Source organism: Poecilia formosa, unplaced genomic scaffold (assembly GCF_000485575.1).
Source record: "Poecilia formosa unplaced genomic scaffold, Poecilia_formosa-5.1.2 Scaffold172, whole genome shotgun sequence".
Classification (NCBI taxonomy): domain Eukaryota; kingdom Metazoa; phylum Chordata; class Actinopteri; order Cyprinodontiformes; family Poeciliidae; genus Poecilia; species Poecilia formosa.
This window is the reverse complement of record NW_006800111.1, coordinates 676,751-694,806: the sequence shown is the minus strand read 5'-3', so window position 1 is coordinate 694,806 and position 18,056 is coordinate 676,751. Positions and strand designations below refer to the sequence as shown.

General features: G+C 40.7%; 1 protein-coding gene across 1 annotated transcript in view; it reads right to left on the bottom strand.

Moving 5' to 3' along the window:
* The window catches only part of chd7 (chromodomain helicase DNA binding protein 7), an 86,804-nt gene that overhangs the window by 16,485 nt on the left and 52,263 nt on the right, over positions 1–18,056 (bottom strand). The window contains exons 8-25 of the mRNA XM_007565107.2: positions 17,397–17,452; positions 15,639–15,753; positions 14,848–14,931; positions 14,600–14,737; positions 12,869–12,990; positions 11,946–12,189; positions 9,102–9,278; positions 8,743–8,886; positions 8,542–8,640; positions 8,284–8,452; positions 7,975–8,191; positions 6,866–7,061; positions 6,247–6,414; positions 5,946–6,125; positions 5,723–5,833; positions 2,960–3,171; positions 776–975; positions 282–441 (exon numbers count right to left, since the gene is read on the bottom strand). Coding sequence (XP_007565169.1) covers positions 282–441; positions 776–975; positions 2,960–3,171; positions 5,723–5,833; positions 5,946–6,125; positions 6,247–6,414; positions 6,866–7,061; positions 7,975–8,191; positions 8,284–8,452; positions 8,542–8,640; positions 8,743–8,886; positions 9,102–9,278; positions 11,946–12,189; positions 12,869–12,990; positions 14,600–14,737; positions 14,848–14,931; positions 15,639–15,753; positions 17,397–17,452 — 2,792 coding nt within the window. The remainder of the gene's footprint in view (positions 1–281; positions 442–775; positions 976–2,959; positions 3,172–5,722; positions 5,834–5,945; positions 6,126–6,246; positions 6,415–6,865; positions 7,062–7,974; positions 8,192–8,283; positions 8,453–8,541; positions 8,641–8,742; positions 8,887–9,101; positions 9,279–11,945; positions 12,190–12,868; positions 12,991–14,599; positions 14,738–14,847; positions 14,932–15,638; positions 15,754–17,396; positions 17,453–18,056) is intronic.

The following is an 18,056-nucleotide window of genomic DNA, read 5'->3' as shown; positions in this document are numbered from 1 at the left end:
AAAAAAAAGAATATCTTGGAACTGAATTTGGAGGGCAAAGAAGCATATCTCCCTGACAACAGGGGAGAAATCTGACCACAGAAGTGTGTGTGTGTGTATATATATATACGCCTTTTTTTTTTGTTTAAGTTTTAGATGCACATACTGAAACCAAAACATCTGCCACCTAAATCCTTGCCGCATTTATGAAGCAAATTTATTCTCCATCAACTGGCTGCTGGATGGGCTTTTAAAATAGTTTGAAATAACATTCTACAAGCTGATATTTAACGAAGTCTCACTTGTTACAGTGATGTTTCAGGTGCCTCTTGTAGCTGTCCTCCTGCAGCAAATGGTCAGGGTTGCAGGTGGCCAGCCAATCAGCTCGTGGCGTCTGAGGAGGAGGAGTGGTCATCTTGCCCTTCTTCCCCTTCCTGCCCCTGGGAACGGGGGTAGAGAGACCTGGGGAAGGTTCAGAAGCATCTAATGAGCCAAATTTTCTTTTATGAGAACTTTTCTGTTATTTTTTTATGATAAAACTTTTGTTGGCACACATTTTCAAATCTGGATTTCAAAAACAAACAACAAGGCTGATGCGCAATAATATGCAGAAAAAAAACTGTAGATATTTTTAATGTCTTCTTTTAACGCCAATGTTTTAGTTTTAACTTTATACCGCTGGTTCGGATCGTCTCCCTTTCAAAGAACCGACTGCTATAGAAACGTTTCACTTTGCTGTTTAAGTCCAATAAAACCCAGCGCTACATGTTGAAACCGGCAGGATTGCGCATCTCACCAGAGTGATTTGTCAGCGTCCTGGTGGTGCCGTCTTCGCTCGGGGTGATCAAGTCCCAGATGAAGCTCTTGATGTTCTCGTCGCCGCGGTAATGCAGCAGACAGTAGGCCAGGAGAGCCCTGCAGATCGTCTCCACGTCCGCCTCCTTCAGGGGACGCTTGAAGCGGCCGTGAGCGAGGATGTCGCTCCACCTACCCCAACTGCAGAGACGCATGGGAAGACGAACTGCCAGTGAGTCATAGTTGCAAGAACCGGCGATAAATTACTATCGGAAACTAACGATACGCTGCGCTATAAATCAGAATAATTTACTGGCTCCTGAATGGAAATTTAAGATAAACAGGAAGAAATGTGATTTTTCTTTCGTAATACTGGGATCTAGTGGAAGTCAACGTGACCCTCATCCATCATGAATATTTACACGCATCCACCTGATTTGCTCTACATCCGCTTCTCTCTCTCTCTCTCACTCTCTCTCTCTCTCCACATTTTACCAGTCTGCTGACTTAACCACTACTGGCAGCCCAACTAGTCCCACCCAAACATCCCTCTGAGTGTGTGTTTTCATGGATCACAGCCCATCTCCCCCCACTAACTAAAGACCCACTGGCTGATGTGGATTTCCTCCCGCTTTCCTCTTTCATATTTCTTTTTACTGCTGCTTCTCAGTATTCACTGAAGCATGTGAGTTTGTCTTTTTCTAGAAAATGGAGGGGGAGGCCAAAGGAAAGAGATGAGGAATATATATATGGAAAAAAACATGGCTGAACAGAGATGACGGGCCTACTCAGACAGTGTGTTTTTGTGTCCTACAGCCCCGGGCCACAAGACTAGACTGTAACAATAACAATGCTGATGTCTCACTAGCATCACTGTTCGTTCTTTTACACACACACACACACACACACACACCAAGCAAGTGAGCCATGAAAATGGAAGGGCTCACCAGATAATTAGAATCTGCAGTAAGTATGTCAGCCAGGCTGCGTGTAGGACGCTGTGATGCTACATGCTGAATGAGTTTTAGTTCAGACGATTCTGACACATTAAGATTGATCATTTTATTGGTTTTAAATCAACATCCGTGTGTGCGACGTCTTAATCTGCTTCACTGCGATTTCTGGTAGGCGTCATGGATTCCCCCGCTGCATAACGATAATCGAATGGACCGCAACTACTTTTAATCTCCAGTTCCTGGTGCACAGCTTTCCATTGTACTCAGAGTGTAATGGCAAAGAAGGAGAAAATGTCAGAGAAATGTGGGTTAATTGTAACTGACATCATCACTGCAATCGCATATTTTCCTAAAATCAAGCAGCCCTGATCTAATCTAAATACACCCAGAAGTGTCTCGGAAGAAATTGTAAAGTTTTTTTTTTTTGTTTTTTTTTTGGGAGATTTCTGAAAACCACAAGGGGAAAGTAGGTATGCACAGGGAAATTTGGGGGGGACTTCTCTTTAAAAAGTGGAGGTGTGAGAGAATAAATATATGTAAATACCTCGCCCATATTATGTGAGTCACTAGGCTAAGTGAGATCACAGGGGGAGCCAATAAAATTGAGCACATTAATATAAAGAGGTATAAAAAGCCATAAATTTGATTAATATTGTACTGCAGCCTTTGATTTACAACTAAAAACTTTTTAAACTCAACCTTTAATTTAGACTCATTTATTCAGTTGGTTAAAAGAAAGTAATGATTGATCATGTAAATCCCCTGGGGCATCATTACTGTTACCTGAAACAGCCTGTTTATAATAAATGCAGCAACATTTTATCAACATTTGACATTTTTTTAGGTTGATCCCTGCTTCTATGAACTTATATGTTTATGGCTCTTATTAATGAGGTGATGCAGACGCCTTTTCTTTTACCCAGTGGCCACAAGGCAGAACGACTGCCCATATTTACATTGCTGCCTCACAGCGATCGGGAAGGCAAGAAGAGATCGTGGAAGAAGCGAGACTGTTCACAAGGTAAAAGTAAAACGAAGTATCAACCATTAAAATTGTTTAAGTAAAAGAATACACTTTCCTAAATTTTTTCTTTTTTTTTCTTTTTGAACAAATGTATCAGTAAATGTCGCCAGCACTTTATCATCAGTTTCTTATAGTTTCCCTTTGTTTAGAAAACAGCAGTTCGGTCCAGTTCTTAGGCCTTAGAAAATGTTAAAAAGTGACTAACCCGTAGACCAGCAGGTTCTTCTCCACCCTGAAGCACTCGGACCGGGGGTATCCCTGCGTTTTGTCTTGAGGCCGTCGCTGTTTGGACGACGGCTTGCTGGGCTCGTCGTCGTCGCTCTCCAGCTCGGAGAACTCGAGCATCTCGTCCTCTTTCACGCTGCTGTAGTGCCGCGTCTGCTTCCTCACCCTGGGCGTGTCGATCACCAGAGTGTTCTGCACATAAAATCAGGACAGCACTTTCAGTTGAGCATTTCTTAAGCCTGCATATGTTTTTTATTCTGCCACCATCTTGTTCTGGAAAAGGCTCTGGGTTTTATTTCAGATGGACTAAAAATCCAACCTCAACATTATGCAGGGCGCCTTCTGTTGCACCCCTCTGAAGTGACCCATCTGTAAGTTCCTTGTACGTGCCGACTGCCATAACTATTGTAAATGCTGCGAAAACATGGCATCTTCGGCCCTGAATCTGATTAATTGGATATTTGGCTCTGCTCTTCATTGCTGATATCGGGGAAATTTACCGTCTAGCTCAAACATAAACTGGCAGTAATTATGTTGTCTAATGAATTACATTTTTGTTCAATTAATTAGATTTTTCACTCCCTAGCAGCCCCATTAATATGTGCAAACAGGGCCGTAGTTAGTCCCACAATTATCACAGAGCTGCAGTCATTTCCATTTTAACGTCACACAATAAGAAATCCCCCGGGGAACGGCCTGGATTCACGCTCGCAGAGGTGGATTAAGTGTTTCAGTGGAGGGCCCTCAAAGAGAGAAGCGAGAAGTACACAGAGGAAAAAAGAAAAACAGAAAACGATATGAAGCAGGAATATAAAGACTCCGGTTAGCAGAACGTGCAAGCCAGCGTGGAAGAAAGTAGCGGAGGCCTTGTTTCTGTGTGTGCATGTGTGAGCACAAGCCTAAGTGATATCTCTGTAGCCTCAAGGCATCTGCGCTCTGTTAAGTGGAGCTAAGCAGCTTACTCTCCCTCGCTCGCTCAAACACACACACGAGAGCAGGGAAACATGGGTAATTAAGGAAGAGAGGAGATTCCCAACTGTCAATATTAATCTCCCTCTTCCTCTCTCTGTGTGTGCTTCCCTCCTGTCCTGGCCGTCTCCTGCTTCCAGGCCATCTCACACACACGCGCGCGCACACACACGTCCTCCTAGTGTGTGGTGAGAGCGCGCATAATTTACCAACGTGACCCCACTTTATCGTAAGGAGATGCACAGCAGTGTGTTTGTGCTGTCTGACGATCTGCCTTTACCACGTGATCTTATGAGGACTTGAGAAAAATAAATACATTTGTGATTCCAGCGTACCTACTTACAGGCTTAATATAAATGTTTTGAAAATGATTTAAGGAGGAAAAAAATAGAACTATAAAGCAGCAATAACTAGTCTACAACTGGCAGTCAGCATCAGTACTTTTAGCTGATCTTTTCTCTGGTTGAATGCAGATACTGTAAGCGGTGCAGCTGCCGTCTTGAAAAGAGATTGTAGTTCTCAACGAGTTTCCTTATCCAGTTAAATAAAGGTTTTTTGTTATTATTATTATAACATTTAATTAATGAACCATTTTAACCAAAAGATAGGAATGCTTTCCTCCAAACTGCAGTGTTTACCAGGAGTTTCCTGGTGGCAAGGAAACTTTGCTTATCACACTGACAGGGAACAAAGAGTCTGATTCACGCCGAGTTGAGTATAAAGCCATAAAGCTGTTTTAAAGGTTTCAAAGGCCGACCCAGTGAGAAGTAAACAAGATAAACAGGCATATGGACACCCTGTAAAGTTGGATTAAAATTACAGAGACAAATTAAAAAAATATATGAGCAGCTTGAAGTTATCACACACAGACACTTCTAGTGAACCAGTACGGAAGAAGAAAAAAAAAACTTTTTTTTAATTATTTATTTATTTATTTTTTTATTACTGGTGATTACATCCGATATACAACTATGTTTACTCCTGAATAAGTGTTTGATAAAGACTGATTATATTCCTGCTTCATATCGTTTCAATATGCAGAATTTGTCCAAAAGGCTGAATTTATTACATTAATTTTAGTCATATACTGTCTACTTTCTTGTTATTTTAACAAAATTATAATTTCAACCAGATAAACATCTATAGTCTACGATTAGAATTGAAATAAAGCTTTTAATTGAAACAAATTGTTTCTCTTGATGTAGCACTCAGGACAGAACTGGAGGCTATGTTTGATCATTTCCAGCTTGATGTAATATTTGATAAACTTTGAAGGGCCTAATTTTGTTTATTCTTTTCAGAGTAGCACATTTTATAATTAAGGTGTAAAAATTTACTATTTTTTTGATGTATTCAATGTGGAAATTCTCAGAAAAAATGCCTATTTGTTAAAGAAAATAAATTATTCACTAGAGAAAGGTAGCTCAGTAGCTTTTTACTACTGCTGCTACGATAAGTCAACATTGGTTATTACAGTTGCAGTCGTCTGTAATATTTATTATTTTTGATTTGACAAAGCAAATGTTAGGCTAGTAATTTTGATCAGTGGAGCTCCTTTAGTGTCCATGCTGACAGCTAATGGTTTATTTAAAATTCCCAAATCTGTCTCTTTTTTAGAGAAAAGTGTAGTTGCCTTCTTCCAGCTGACCCGCAGTGCACAGCAGCAGGTGGAGGCAGTGGTTGGATTGGAGAAAAAACCTCAAAATTTCTCTAGAATCTAAGATTTTGACACAGAAAGGTTTCAACAGGAGGACGCGTTCTGTTGGTGTCGTACCCGGCCGTTGATGGCGTCCATGTCCAGCTCTGCTTTCTTGGCCCATTTCTGCCAGAAGTCTGGATCCTCCAGAGAAATGTCTGTTCGGTTTCCTGTTGCAACGAAACTGGCCTGCAGGCAGATGAAAACATGTTTGTGTAATTATGACACACTTGGCTTCGCACACAGAGTACAGGCGCTGCTTGAGAGGAAGCAAAAATGAAACAAATGAAAGGAATTTCACCTTTGCAAACGTGGAGCCTTTGCCCTCCGACTCGATGGTGATGGTGTGGGTTCGTCTCTGGAGGATCTGGTCGATGTCTTCCTCGCAGAATTTCGAGCCTTCGTCTTCTTCGTCCATCAGAGCGCCATAAGCGCCTTTTCTCAGTAGGTCTTCAATCTCTTTCTTAGACAACTGCTGGACCTGGACAAGGAGTTTTAATTGGAGAGAATAATCAAAAGGTGGTCAAAAACAAGTCAGATTCTGAAATCAGACATCTTGGCCAGGATGGTAGGGGTGTGAGAGAGGATCTGGTGGGACTCACCCCGCTGTTTGCGTTCTCTCGGCCGCTCATGCTTTGGAGGACGGCCTTGTCGAGCCCGAGCTTCAGACTGGCCTTGTCAAACATCTCCCGCTCGTAGCTGTTCCTGGTGATCAGGCGGTAGATCTTCACCGACTTGGACTGGCCGATACGATGACATCTCGCCTGAGCCTGGTGGAGAGTTTTGAGACTTTTTTTTTTCTTTCCCCAGTTCACATGTCCCACTGTTACCAGTGGGACATGTTCCTACCAATAAGAAGACTAAATAGATCGTCTGGTGAGCGAACAGATTGGCAAACAGTCGGGATGGATAATTGGGAAAAGTGGATGAACAGAAATGAACGGATGCAGGAATGGATAAATGGATGAACTAACTGACAGATGGACATTTACCAAACAATTAGGTGGTTGGGCAGCTAATTATCGGATGAATAGACAGAAAAATCTAGAAACAAATGTTTTTTGCCATGTTTTCCCCATTTATACCCATTTGAATATAGAAAGTACCTAAATTGCTTATTTTTCCACACAAGATCCACTCCGCAAAGGAATTCTATTCTTAAAAATATAGAAAATGCCAGATGCAATAAAAAGCGACCCAGTGGCAGCATGGGGTGTATACCTGAAGGTCATTCTGAGGGTTCCAGTCAGAGTCGAAGATGATGCATGTATCCGCTGCGGTTAAGTTGATGCCAAGCCCACCGGCTCTGGTGCAGAGCAGGAAGACGAATCGGTCCGAGTCTGGTCTGGAAAACCTGTCGATGGCCGCCTGTCGCAGGTTCCCCCGAACGCGTCCATCTATCCGTTCATATGGATAGCTGTGTGGAAAAAAAGGAATGAAATAAGTTCAAACAATAACAGGAAGTCTGCTTAGTAATCTCTGTCAGCTTTATTTCCATTCACTTTAACACAAAGTTGTACTTTTTTTAACCTACAGGAAATCAAATTGTCATGTTATAGAAGTTCTTTCAAGGAAAGGCTGGTAAAATTAGACAAATTTTTGATGTTGGAGGACATTTGTCCACAATCAGTTACTATTTAATTAAGCAGATAAAGACTATTGCTAAATCTCTACCCAACCCACAAGTTGTCCTGGCAGTTCCCTGCTTTACCAGGAAGACGGACAGATATATTTGTGGCGTGTCGAATAGAGCAGGAGCTTCTTAAAGAGACAGAGGTCAATTTCTAGGTGTCAAATTGCGAAGTCAAATTTCATTTAAATCATGTTTGATACATCCAGGTAGGCCTGCCACGATAGCAAATATTGCTGGACAATAAACTGTCCAAGAAATTATTGTGAGAAAAGATATTATTGTTTTGAGATAATTTAAAAGTAATATACATTGATAATGGCATAATAATGTAAGTTTACCCTTTCAAAGATTAATAAACTTTAATTTTGAGAAGTGATTTTAAATATCCAAAACAAAACATGACCAAAAACAATAAATAAAAAAGGAAATGAAAACCACACACAACCTAAACCATAAATAAAATGGATTATGATGTTTCTGTAAACAAAAACGCCCTTTAAAAAAAAACAACAGACTGGAAATTATTGAGTTCATTTAAATTTATCATGCACTAGGCTTATATACAGTATTTTGTATTTTAAACTTGATTTTGCCATAAAATGGCGATATGAGCCTGGACAATACATGGTACCTTCCACTTTAAAACCCTTGGTAACACAAGGAAACCTGCATCAAACAGGTTTGTCTCCCTGCTCACCGTCTCTGGATGAGGTAGTCCTCCAGAATGTCCAGGCAGCGGACCATCTGACTGAAAATCAACACCCTGTGTCCTCCGGCTTTCAGTTTGGGCAGCAGCTTGTCGATGAGCACCAGCTTCCCGGCCGCCTGGATCATAGCTTGGAGGGCCATTTCAGGCACATCAATCCTGCCGCCGTGGGAATCCCTGAACTCCTCGATGATCTTCTCCTCCGCTCCTGGACGGCAGACAGGAAAAAGACAATCATCATAAACGGCGTTCTGGGCCAATTTACAGCACTATCCATCCATTAAGGGGCAGAGCACGCACCATTTATGAGGTAGGGGTGGTTGCAGCATTTCCTCAGCTCCATCATGGTGTTGAGGAGATTGGGCACACTAGCTGATCCACTTCCTCCCGCGCCTCCTTTGGACAGGAAGGAGAAGTTTTTCTCCAGAATGGCCCGATAGTATTTCTTCTGGATGTTGGTCAACTCCACCTAACAACAACAAATCGATCGGCTTATCTCATTTCTCCACTTGAGAAGCTTTCCTATAAGAGAAAGCACTTTGAGGGCAAGTCCTCTACCTCTATAATGGTTTCTTCTTTGGGGGCCAGGTTCTTCTCCACATCCTCCTTCAGTCTTCTAAGCATCATGGGCTTCAGGATGCCTTGAAGTTTTTGGACCTGACATACGCAAAGAACAATGTTATCTACCAGGTAATTTATGGGAGACTTAGAGATATTTTCCTTCGTGTTCGCAGCGTTGCGCTGGTTAGCGCCAGCTACCTGTTCTTCAGTCTTCAAGTCTCCAAATTCAGTCATGAAAGTCTGTTCAGACGGGAATCTCTCTGGTTCCAGGAAGTTGAGTAAGCTGAAGAGCTCCTCCACTGTGTTCTGAAGAGGAGTTCCTGTCAACAAGACTTTGTGCTCCTGGAGGACAAAGCAGAGAGAGGATATACAAATTTAGCGTTTCTAAAATTAAAAAGCAGGAAGCGTCTGCGGGACTTTGAAATCCTGGAAAGATGAGAAAGAGAGATTACATCAGCAAAGCCGAAACACTGGGCTAATTAAAAATGAGTCTTCCTTCTTTCTAACTCTCAGTACGTCCCTAAGAAAAAATAATAATAAAAATTACATCCACTCACCATATCCATCATCTTGAGCCCCTCCAGCAGCTTGCAGTTGCGGTTTTTGAGGCGGTGGGCTTCGTCGATCACTACGCAGCGCCATGGGATGCTGCGCAGCTCTGGACAGTCGGCGAGGATCATCTCGAAGGTTGTGATGACAGCATGGAAGCGATACACGCCTTTTACTATCTTACCCTGGAGAAATGTGCAAAGGAGAACAAGGACAATAATGAAGGGTGCTAAAAAGAATAAGTAACCCTCATTCATTATTGATTCCTGAAATATGTTCGCACAGAATCATCAATCTACAAGTAAAAAGCCAAGCAACACTGTGAAGCGAGCATTTTGAACAAATCTGTCTACATATTTTAGAAAATTTAAAGATAAATTGGATTCTGTGCCTCAACCCAACTCAATAAATTTATTTGAGCGCTATTTAAAACCTCTCCTACATTACATCTTTTAAAATGGGATGACCAGCGCCTTGAATCGTTTCACAAACTATCACATTACAATCACAAACTTCCGTTTATTGAGCTTTTATGGGACAGATCGTGGCAGAGCATTGTGTTAATAAATGTGCAAAATGTCTGACATACATTTTACTTCAGACCCTTGGCGTCAATATTTGCAGCTGAAAGTAATTTGGATTATGTGCCTACCAGTTTTACAAAGTGCAAAGACAGAACATTTCACCACACACTCCCAATTTGATGGCCCAGTCAAAGTTAAGATGCATCTTTGACCGGAGTTAATAATATTTGATCTAAAACTATAGCCTAGTAGCTCTGGTTTCATGCTTAGGGTTGCTGTTTAACTGGAAGGTGAAATTCCAGTTGTTCGAGGGGTATAAATACTTTTATGAAGCATTGCATTGTGGAAAATGACTCAGCGCTTTAAAGCCTACATCCAAAAACAACTGGATCTCTTAAACAAACACCAGAACATGGGAGTTGTTTTAAAAGTTAGGTTAGCCGCTGAGGCAGGCAGAAAAGCAGTCAAAGGGCCTTGAGAAAGGCTTTGATTAAAGCTTTACTTCTACTACTCCATCTCAGACAAAGCACCAAGTTGTTAGACTGGAAATAATATGAAATCTCAGCTTATGTCTGGTATTTTCTTTATTTCTTTTTCTCCCATATTTGAACCAAAAAAGAAAAAAAAACTAATTTCTAAAAGTGTACAAGCCTCTGCAATTCAATTGCAGCTTTCATGTAGTTATCTATTCCATGGCTTGGTTTTAAAACAAGCAAAACAAAAATCAGTTCTGCGTTGCCATGTTGCCCTCAACTTCCCTTCGTTTAGATTTTAATAAACGCTCATTTATGATGAAGCCTGCACATGCATGTTTGCGTAGAAATGTCTCAGGCGTCTCCAGTCTGTGGAGGACACAGCGGATGGGAGAAAAGAACACAAGGTGCCGTCTTCATGACGACCTGGAGGATTACCTCAGGCAGGATTAGCGAGCGCGCCGCTACTACAGCTTATTTTCTTCGGGTACTCGCTGTGGCGGAGGTTATGCCGAGAGATGTTTGCAGCATTGTACAATGAGAGCTTACAGTATAACAGCTTACAGCTACAGGACTGTAAAGAGCTTAAGTGGCCAAGGAGCCGTGTTCTTCCTCGGCCAGCTCAATATTTCCCCGTCACTGAGGGGGTGTTCAGATGTGCTGACCGATCCATGCAAAAAGGTCTTGTTTATAACGGGCCTCCTGCACATCCCACTTCTCACATGGACACAGTTAACGGATAAAATATCAGGGCTAATAATAGCTGCTGACATCTCCTTAAAAGGACATATATACTTTATAGTCAGAGAACCTGAAAATCTTTTCTTTTATATGCACTTTGAGCATGGAAGTCAAGCAATGTCCAAATATAAAACTGTTTAAAATGTCATTTAAGAAGATGGTCATCACTGCACATCAATAGGAGAAATACTTACTGTTTATACTGCTATGATCAATTTTATTGTTACTATTTAAGTTATTATTACTGCATTATTATTGATTTAGAAAGAACTTTAACATGTTGAAAATGAAGCTTTCTCATAATGGCATACAATAAATACACTGTACTAGTTAAATATGGATATAAAAAATACAAAATAAATGTTAAAACCAAGTTAATGTGAATAATAATTTATCGAATGATGATATAGATGTGAGAGGGGTGGGTTTAAAAATAAGTCCATACTTCTACCCACTCCTTTGAATGTGTAAATATACTTTACTACTGTTCTTTTGTTTGCTTTTGTTTCGATTGCTTTTCTTTGTATATATTATTTTACTACACTACGTTCAATAAAGCTAAACTTTAAAACGGCACAAAAATTAAACATTTCGGGTTGCACCTCCCTAAAACAGACAACCACTACCAAATATCAATAATATAAAAGACGTGTGGCTACCAAGAAACAACATGAAACGTAACACAAACTGGAGGGACAGAACAACATTGATACCACAGCAAAGCCACATCTGGGGATGAAAACTACCTGCAAAACAAACAGAGTTTCCTTAAAATAACTTACCGACAGAGACATTACTGCAGTTAAAACTAAAAAGTGAGACTGTCAGCTCTTTCTATTCAAAGACCAAAATGGTTTACGCAACTGTATGACTAATATCTAGCATCACTGTTCATTTTATTTTATGTTTCTCACCTTTCAAAATGGAAATTATAACTACTAGTCAAAAACAAGGCAAAAGGAAAATTATGTCATTGCAAAAGAGTGAAAAATAAATCCTGCAAGTTCATAAATTCTTCTTATTAGCAACTCTTTTAAGCTGTGAACGTAATTTGACTGGGAGAGAATGAGTAAGAAGTCCTGCACAGGCCTTTTTATATTATTTAATTTTTTACCTGTGCGTCTCTGTAGTACATCTCATAGGCCTGGATGGTTTTCCGGCTGGCCTGGCTGCCATGGTAGACCACCACATTGAGCTCCGTCCAGGTCCTGAACTCTCTCTCCCAGTTAGGGATGGTGGAGAGAGGGGCGATGATCAGGAATGGCCCCTCGATGCTCTTCATGTATATCTCATAGAGGAATGTAATGGACTGGATGGTCTTCCCGAGGCCCATCTCGTCTGCCAGGATACAGTTACGTCTGCGGATGATGATGATGATGGTGACGTGGACAGGATGAAAAGTCAAAAACAGATGGATTTTAGATTCTTTGTATTTAGTGTCACTGAACTGCAAGAATTTCTCCTGCTTTCGTCGTAGGCGCTCTGTGTACACTGAAGCCCTGATGTTAAATTCCATGAATTTTCAAGACCCGCTTTCATAAAATAAAAGATTCCCCCCCTCCATTCTGGTTCAGCAACGCCAATTTTCCAGTGGAGTTTGTCAGTTTGCCTTCCACTGCTGTGATCTAATGCAAAAAACACACGGGACACGTTTGGAAAAATACTTGGTAATGCATCTCTGGAAAAGTCTGTCTTCCTCTGCAGCTTGACCATATTTCTTAAATATGTGTCAGATAGTCGAGAAAATCCAACTGCGATATTCACTTTCAAACGGATGACAGGCTCAAACGCACCATTTGTAATCTTTAATTCAATTCCTTCAAGCGCGCTTGCCTAAAAGACTCTCAACATACAACTGGAGAGTGTATTTTACTCCTGGGTGGCGCCAGTGGGGAAACTTAAACAGCAAGATCGAACAGAGACACTTAATGTTAACTTTAATGTCCACTTAAGTCGACTTAATGAAGTGCTGTTTCATGCACAGGACAGAGCACCGGTTAGGAGATTCATCTTGGATAACAATTAATAGTCACTTACGAGTTGTACCAGTTGAAAGTCAGCCAGTTGAGGCCTTCGAGCTGGTATTCCCTGAGTGCGTTGCCATTCCTGTACTCTCTGGAGCTCTCCAGCTTCTTCCAGTCGGCTGCAGAAGGCCGATCCTTGACACAAGTAGAAATGATACGAGGTCGTTAAAGCGCAGAGAGGCTCATTAATCCCCGGTGAATTATCAGGGCGAGGCTCCTGAAGTCGGGGCTGCGGGGTTTAAAGCTCGCTTTTTCAGCTCTAATGAGCAACTTCTCCAGCTTTTGGACGTACGTTACAAACGATCCCCGTCCGAGCCACTCAGCGGCTCCTGTGTGATGCTTTTATTAGCGTTTCGGTTTTAAATATGCGGGAAAGTGGTAGTTATGCATCGCCGTTGCTTTCGGTAAGAAGATCCTTTCTGGAAAACTGAGACGAAGATAGCTTTATGTTCAAACGGCGAGGAGGTGAGTTGGGTCGATTTGCACAATCTGCCTGTGATGCGGTGACACATGATCCAGAGAGTCGATGCGGAGAGGAAAATCGAGCTGCCAGCTTGTCAAACGGTACACGACTGAACAATGTGGAGCATTCACAGCATCACAGTAACAGGTTGATGCATGGGTGGATGGAGACCATTTTGAAACTAAAAATATAGACATTTACTTTAGATTTACAGCAAATTTGTACATTTTGTATATTTTTAATTAACCACCTCACATTCCTTTGGACTAGAGTATTTTTTTATAATTACGCAGTATTTATGTTGAAATTTTGGCCTTACTGTACAGTATTTTTATTGTGCTCTGATATGTATTTCATATTCTGTCTTTGAGTCTATTTGCTGTTTTTGCTCATCACTTTGCTGCTGTTGCGAAGAAATTTTTCCATTGTGGGACAATAAAGATATCTCCGTTTTATTTATATACGACATTTCTAATCAGAATAAATATGGAACCTAAAAAGTAAATACAAAGCAGGAAAAGACAGAGGGCAAAGATGTTTGAATAGATGGGTGGACAAAAATAAAAAATACTAATGATGAGATGGTTGGATGTAGAAGGAAGTTGGGGAAAATGTGGTTAAATAAAAGTTGGATGATTAAACAAATAGATGGATATGGATCGTTTTGGGGAATAAACTCTGAAAATACAAACTTTCATCTTTTTCCATAACTCTACAGAGCTTAAAAATTCCCCCAAATTCCCAATTGTTCCAGATGAAACTGTGAAGGAACTGAGTTTTAAGTTCATTTGGGATTTTTCTTCATTGGTTACAGAAACCGCTGTAGAGCAGTAGGCTACACTCTGGAGTTCCTCCTCAGAGGGAAATGAAAATCTAATGCTATAGTTGCCTTCTGACAATAACTAGAGGTTAAATAAATCCCCTCCAAGTGCCGCCACTGCATGATGGAGCATTTCTAATATCTTCCTTAAGGGAAAACAAGACAGTCGTTGAAAAGACGGACACGGGAGCAGAAAGAGGGATGGAGGAAAAAACACCGCAGCCAGCCAGCTCCCTCTGTTAAGCATTAAACATACTGTTAGTGGTTTGGCCTGGCCACAAGAGCAGGGCGTGTGTTCATCAGCGTGTGTGCTGAGAGCGTACGACCACAAGAACGTGGCCCTGTGGAAACCAGTTAAAGGAGCCGTAAATCTGGAGGAGGAGGCAGCCAGCCAACACACACAGAAACGGCACCGGCACGCCCACCGGGAGGCGGACGGCGCCCGGAGAGCTTCTACTCACCACTCGGTTAGTGTTGGGTTCGCGCGCTGCGATGCGTTCGTATTCATCTATCTTAGACTGGTCGATGTCTGCCTTCAGCTCCCAGGTGGCGTCTTCATAAGGCAAACTGCACCATTTTACCAAATATAAGGTGACAATCTAGATGGAGAAACAGATTTGGTCAACTTTAAAAAAAATAAAAAATAAAAAATAAATTTGTGGTGAGAAAAAACAAGGGATGAGAAAACCAAGAAAAAAGAGCAAAGTACCTCTCCATTTTCATCTGTGCTCTCTGAAACATCCAGGACTCGGTCCACCTCCACATAGTCCGGGTTGAAAGGCTCATCGTCCATCTGCGTGATGGATTAGAAGTGAACCGAGTTATTTAATTTCCAAGAAGAAAATAAAACACCAAATATCAAAGAAGGCCGTTATGATTAACAAATTAATCATGACTAATCGATTATTTAAATAATCATCAACTAATCTGGTAATCAATTAATCGTTAGCTGGAATATGCAGCTGAAAGAACATACTCAGAGCAGCAAGTAAGTCAAAACTGTACAAACAACATATACATTTTGCATTTAAGCTAAATGAACTTTCATTGTCTGTAAATATGTTTTACACAGAATTCCTCAAGTGCTATTTTTTATCTTCACCTGGCTTTTGTAAATAAATAAATAAATAAATAAATAAAATCTCCCATTGAGCACTCTCTTCCGTCTTGTCCTACAGGTGTACACTTGGGGAATGCTGTGCTACTGCATTTCAGGTAATGACATGTTTATTTTCTTATTTTTTAAAAAAGGAATTGAATTATTTGCTTAATTGAATCTTTTACTAATATTGTATAAAAAAGAATTTAACTGGTTAAAAAATGTGCAGAATATGTCCATTTTTCCCCTGATACATCATCAGAATAATTGATTACTAAAATAGTTGTTAGTTGCATCTCTAGTTTTAAATATTGATGAAAAAACAAAAAACAAGTGGATTCACCATTTTGGTGCAGATGGTTTCAGCAGTAAGTGATGAGGTAGCAGATCTCTGCTCTTACCTCAGTGATGAAGTTGTTGAGTTGCTGCTTGGCTCTAAACCTCTTTATCTTCTGGTGGATTCTCTTGTCCTTCTCCAGCTCCTCCAGCTCCGACCAGCGACAGTGCAGGTACGAACTGAAACAAAACACACACTTCAGAGAAGTTCTTTCAGAGCAAAGCTGCAAATGCACTAAATCTTAGTGAGCATTTTTGAGGTAGTTTCTAGTGCAAATATGTTAGCACACTTGAAATAAGACAAAACTAATTTATAAGTCAATTTTCAGCAAGACGTAGGAGCTTATTTTAAGTTAATAATTGCTGGTTATCCCAATACTTTTTCATCAATATTAAAGGAATTATTGACTTAAAACAACGTCCTGCTTCTTTTTGAAAATAGTTGGTAAGATTTTGTGTTTTTGCAGTGAAGAAATTCACTCAAGCAAATGCCACAGGGAACTAGCTGGGCGAGAACAGGCAGCATCTTTAACATCCCCTTCTCTTCAGGTGAAGTTTGAAAGTGTTAAGAAACAGAAATGATTCTGGCCAAGACTGATAAGAATAAATTCAGGCTATTGCAAACACTTGTTATTGGTCAAGATTGCACAAAATATTACACTAAAGTACAAACAATGGTTACTTATACTTAGTTGACAAGTATACCGATCAAATTTAATGACTTGCTTGCAGCAAAATTTCAGTATTAATTTGATAAAAGGGAAGCCATTTTTGCTGGTACTGAAACACCTGGTGTTGTTTCTGATGGGACGAGGCAGTAAGCTGCTGTTGTGTTAGCGCAGGAAGTGTAAAAGTGAAAGATAAAAAAAAAGATAAGTGCTGTAAAAGTCGACATAAAAAAGCGTACGCTGACTTTGTCACAAACGCATCACGCCTTTGAGTCACAGATGTGCTGTGCAACCAGTCGGGCTGCAAGTTTTACGAGAGACGTCGGTTTAAACATTTTTAATGCAGCCCAACCTGTTGATTATGTCCCGTTTAGTTTGTCATTACTTTATGAAGATTCTGCAACGCGTGCAGTTCAAAGACGGGGCTCATTTTCGCATGAACTGTGTAAAAATGGACAGATTCAAGGTACATCAGTGTTGAAACAAAAACAAAAAAATTGTGTCAGACTAGGCTAAAGTTCTTTGAAAATTACAGACATTGTGGTGTTGAAACAAACATCAAGACATCAAGAAATCAACATCAAGAAACATCAAGAAATTTGAGAGATTGTTTCCATTTCTAATACTGCTTTTTATGTGTTGCAGCATTTACAGTATAAATATTTTTTATTTAGTTTGATTTATGAAAGATTAAGACCCCACACCACTATTTAACTTTGCTTGTCAGATTTGTAAAGAAATGTTCAAATCTACCGTCGACGTGCAAATTTTTTTCCCCTCATCTCAGCCAAACGGTAACCTAGACACAAAAGGCCAGCATGATGGGAATATCATGCATTTAGCCATACGATGGCATGCAGAGACCGCGCTGCTACCACTTATATTATTGATGCTAGAATAGATCTGAAACCAAAATAGGAGCGATTGGCGCATAAAAGAAAATTGAATACGGCTTTTCAGGCAGAATGTCCCGAGCTTTTCACACTAATAGACCAATGGACGCCCTGGTGTGTGTGTGTGTGTGTGTGTGTGTGTGTGTGTGTGTGTGTGTGTGTGTGTGTGTAGAGAGAACGGGTCTAAAAAAAGAGGAATCCTTGCTGTGAAAGACAAAAGAGGTAGAGAGCTGAGAAAAAAAAAATTCAAGCTACAACTTACAAGCCCTTGAACTTGACGTAAAACTCCTCCACCTCCACTTCATCGCCCGACTCCAGCTGAAAAGGAGGGAGAAAATAAGAAAGGTTAATAATCACAGTAAATATAGTGGCAGAACGGTGAAAGAGCAGAAGTGGCTCGTCGTTATACAACATGTGGTTAAAATGGTGAAGTGAGCGCGCGAGGAGCCTGGACACCGTTTCACACCAACCATCTGTTAGGGGGGTCGCACTTAGAGGAAGGTTCAGTTTCTGTTGTCAGTCTTGCACATCTGGGACCTTTTGATAATTAGTCAAACTGAAGAATACATTTAGGCGTTTTTCTACACAAAACAAATTCAAATTGAAATTTTGAGTAAAGAAAACAAAAAAAACAAAAAAAACACTTTATTCTCACACTTGTGAAAGAAGAAAACCCAGTAGCTCTTAAGTTGTTCTGACTCATTCAGTTTAATGTAGCTGCAGCAGGCGCGCGCGCACACACACACACACACACACACACAGAATCATTGTACTACCACTACTACTGTAATGCCATGAATCATCAATCACACACACGCGCGCACACACTGCCTAAGGAAACACTAGCTTGGCGTCTGGCTTAGCTAGCGTTGTGGTTTTGGCTGTGTGCCAAGCCTGGGGTCAACTCTGAATGGAGCTGTGA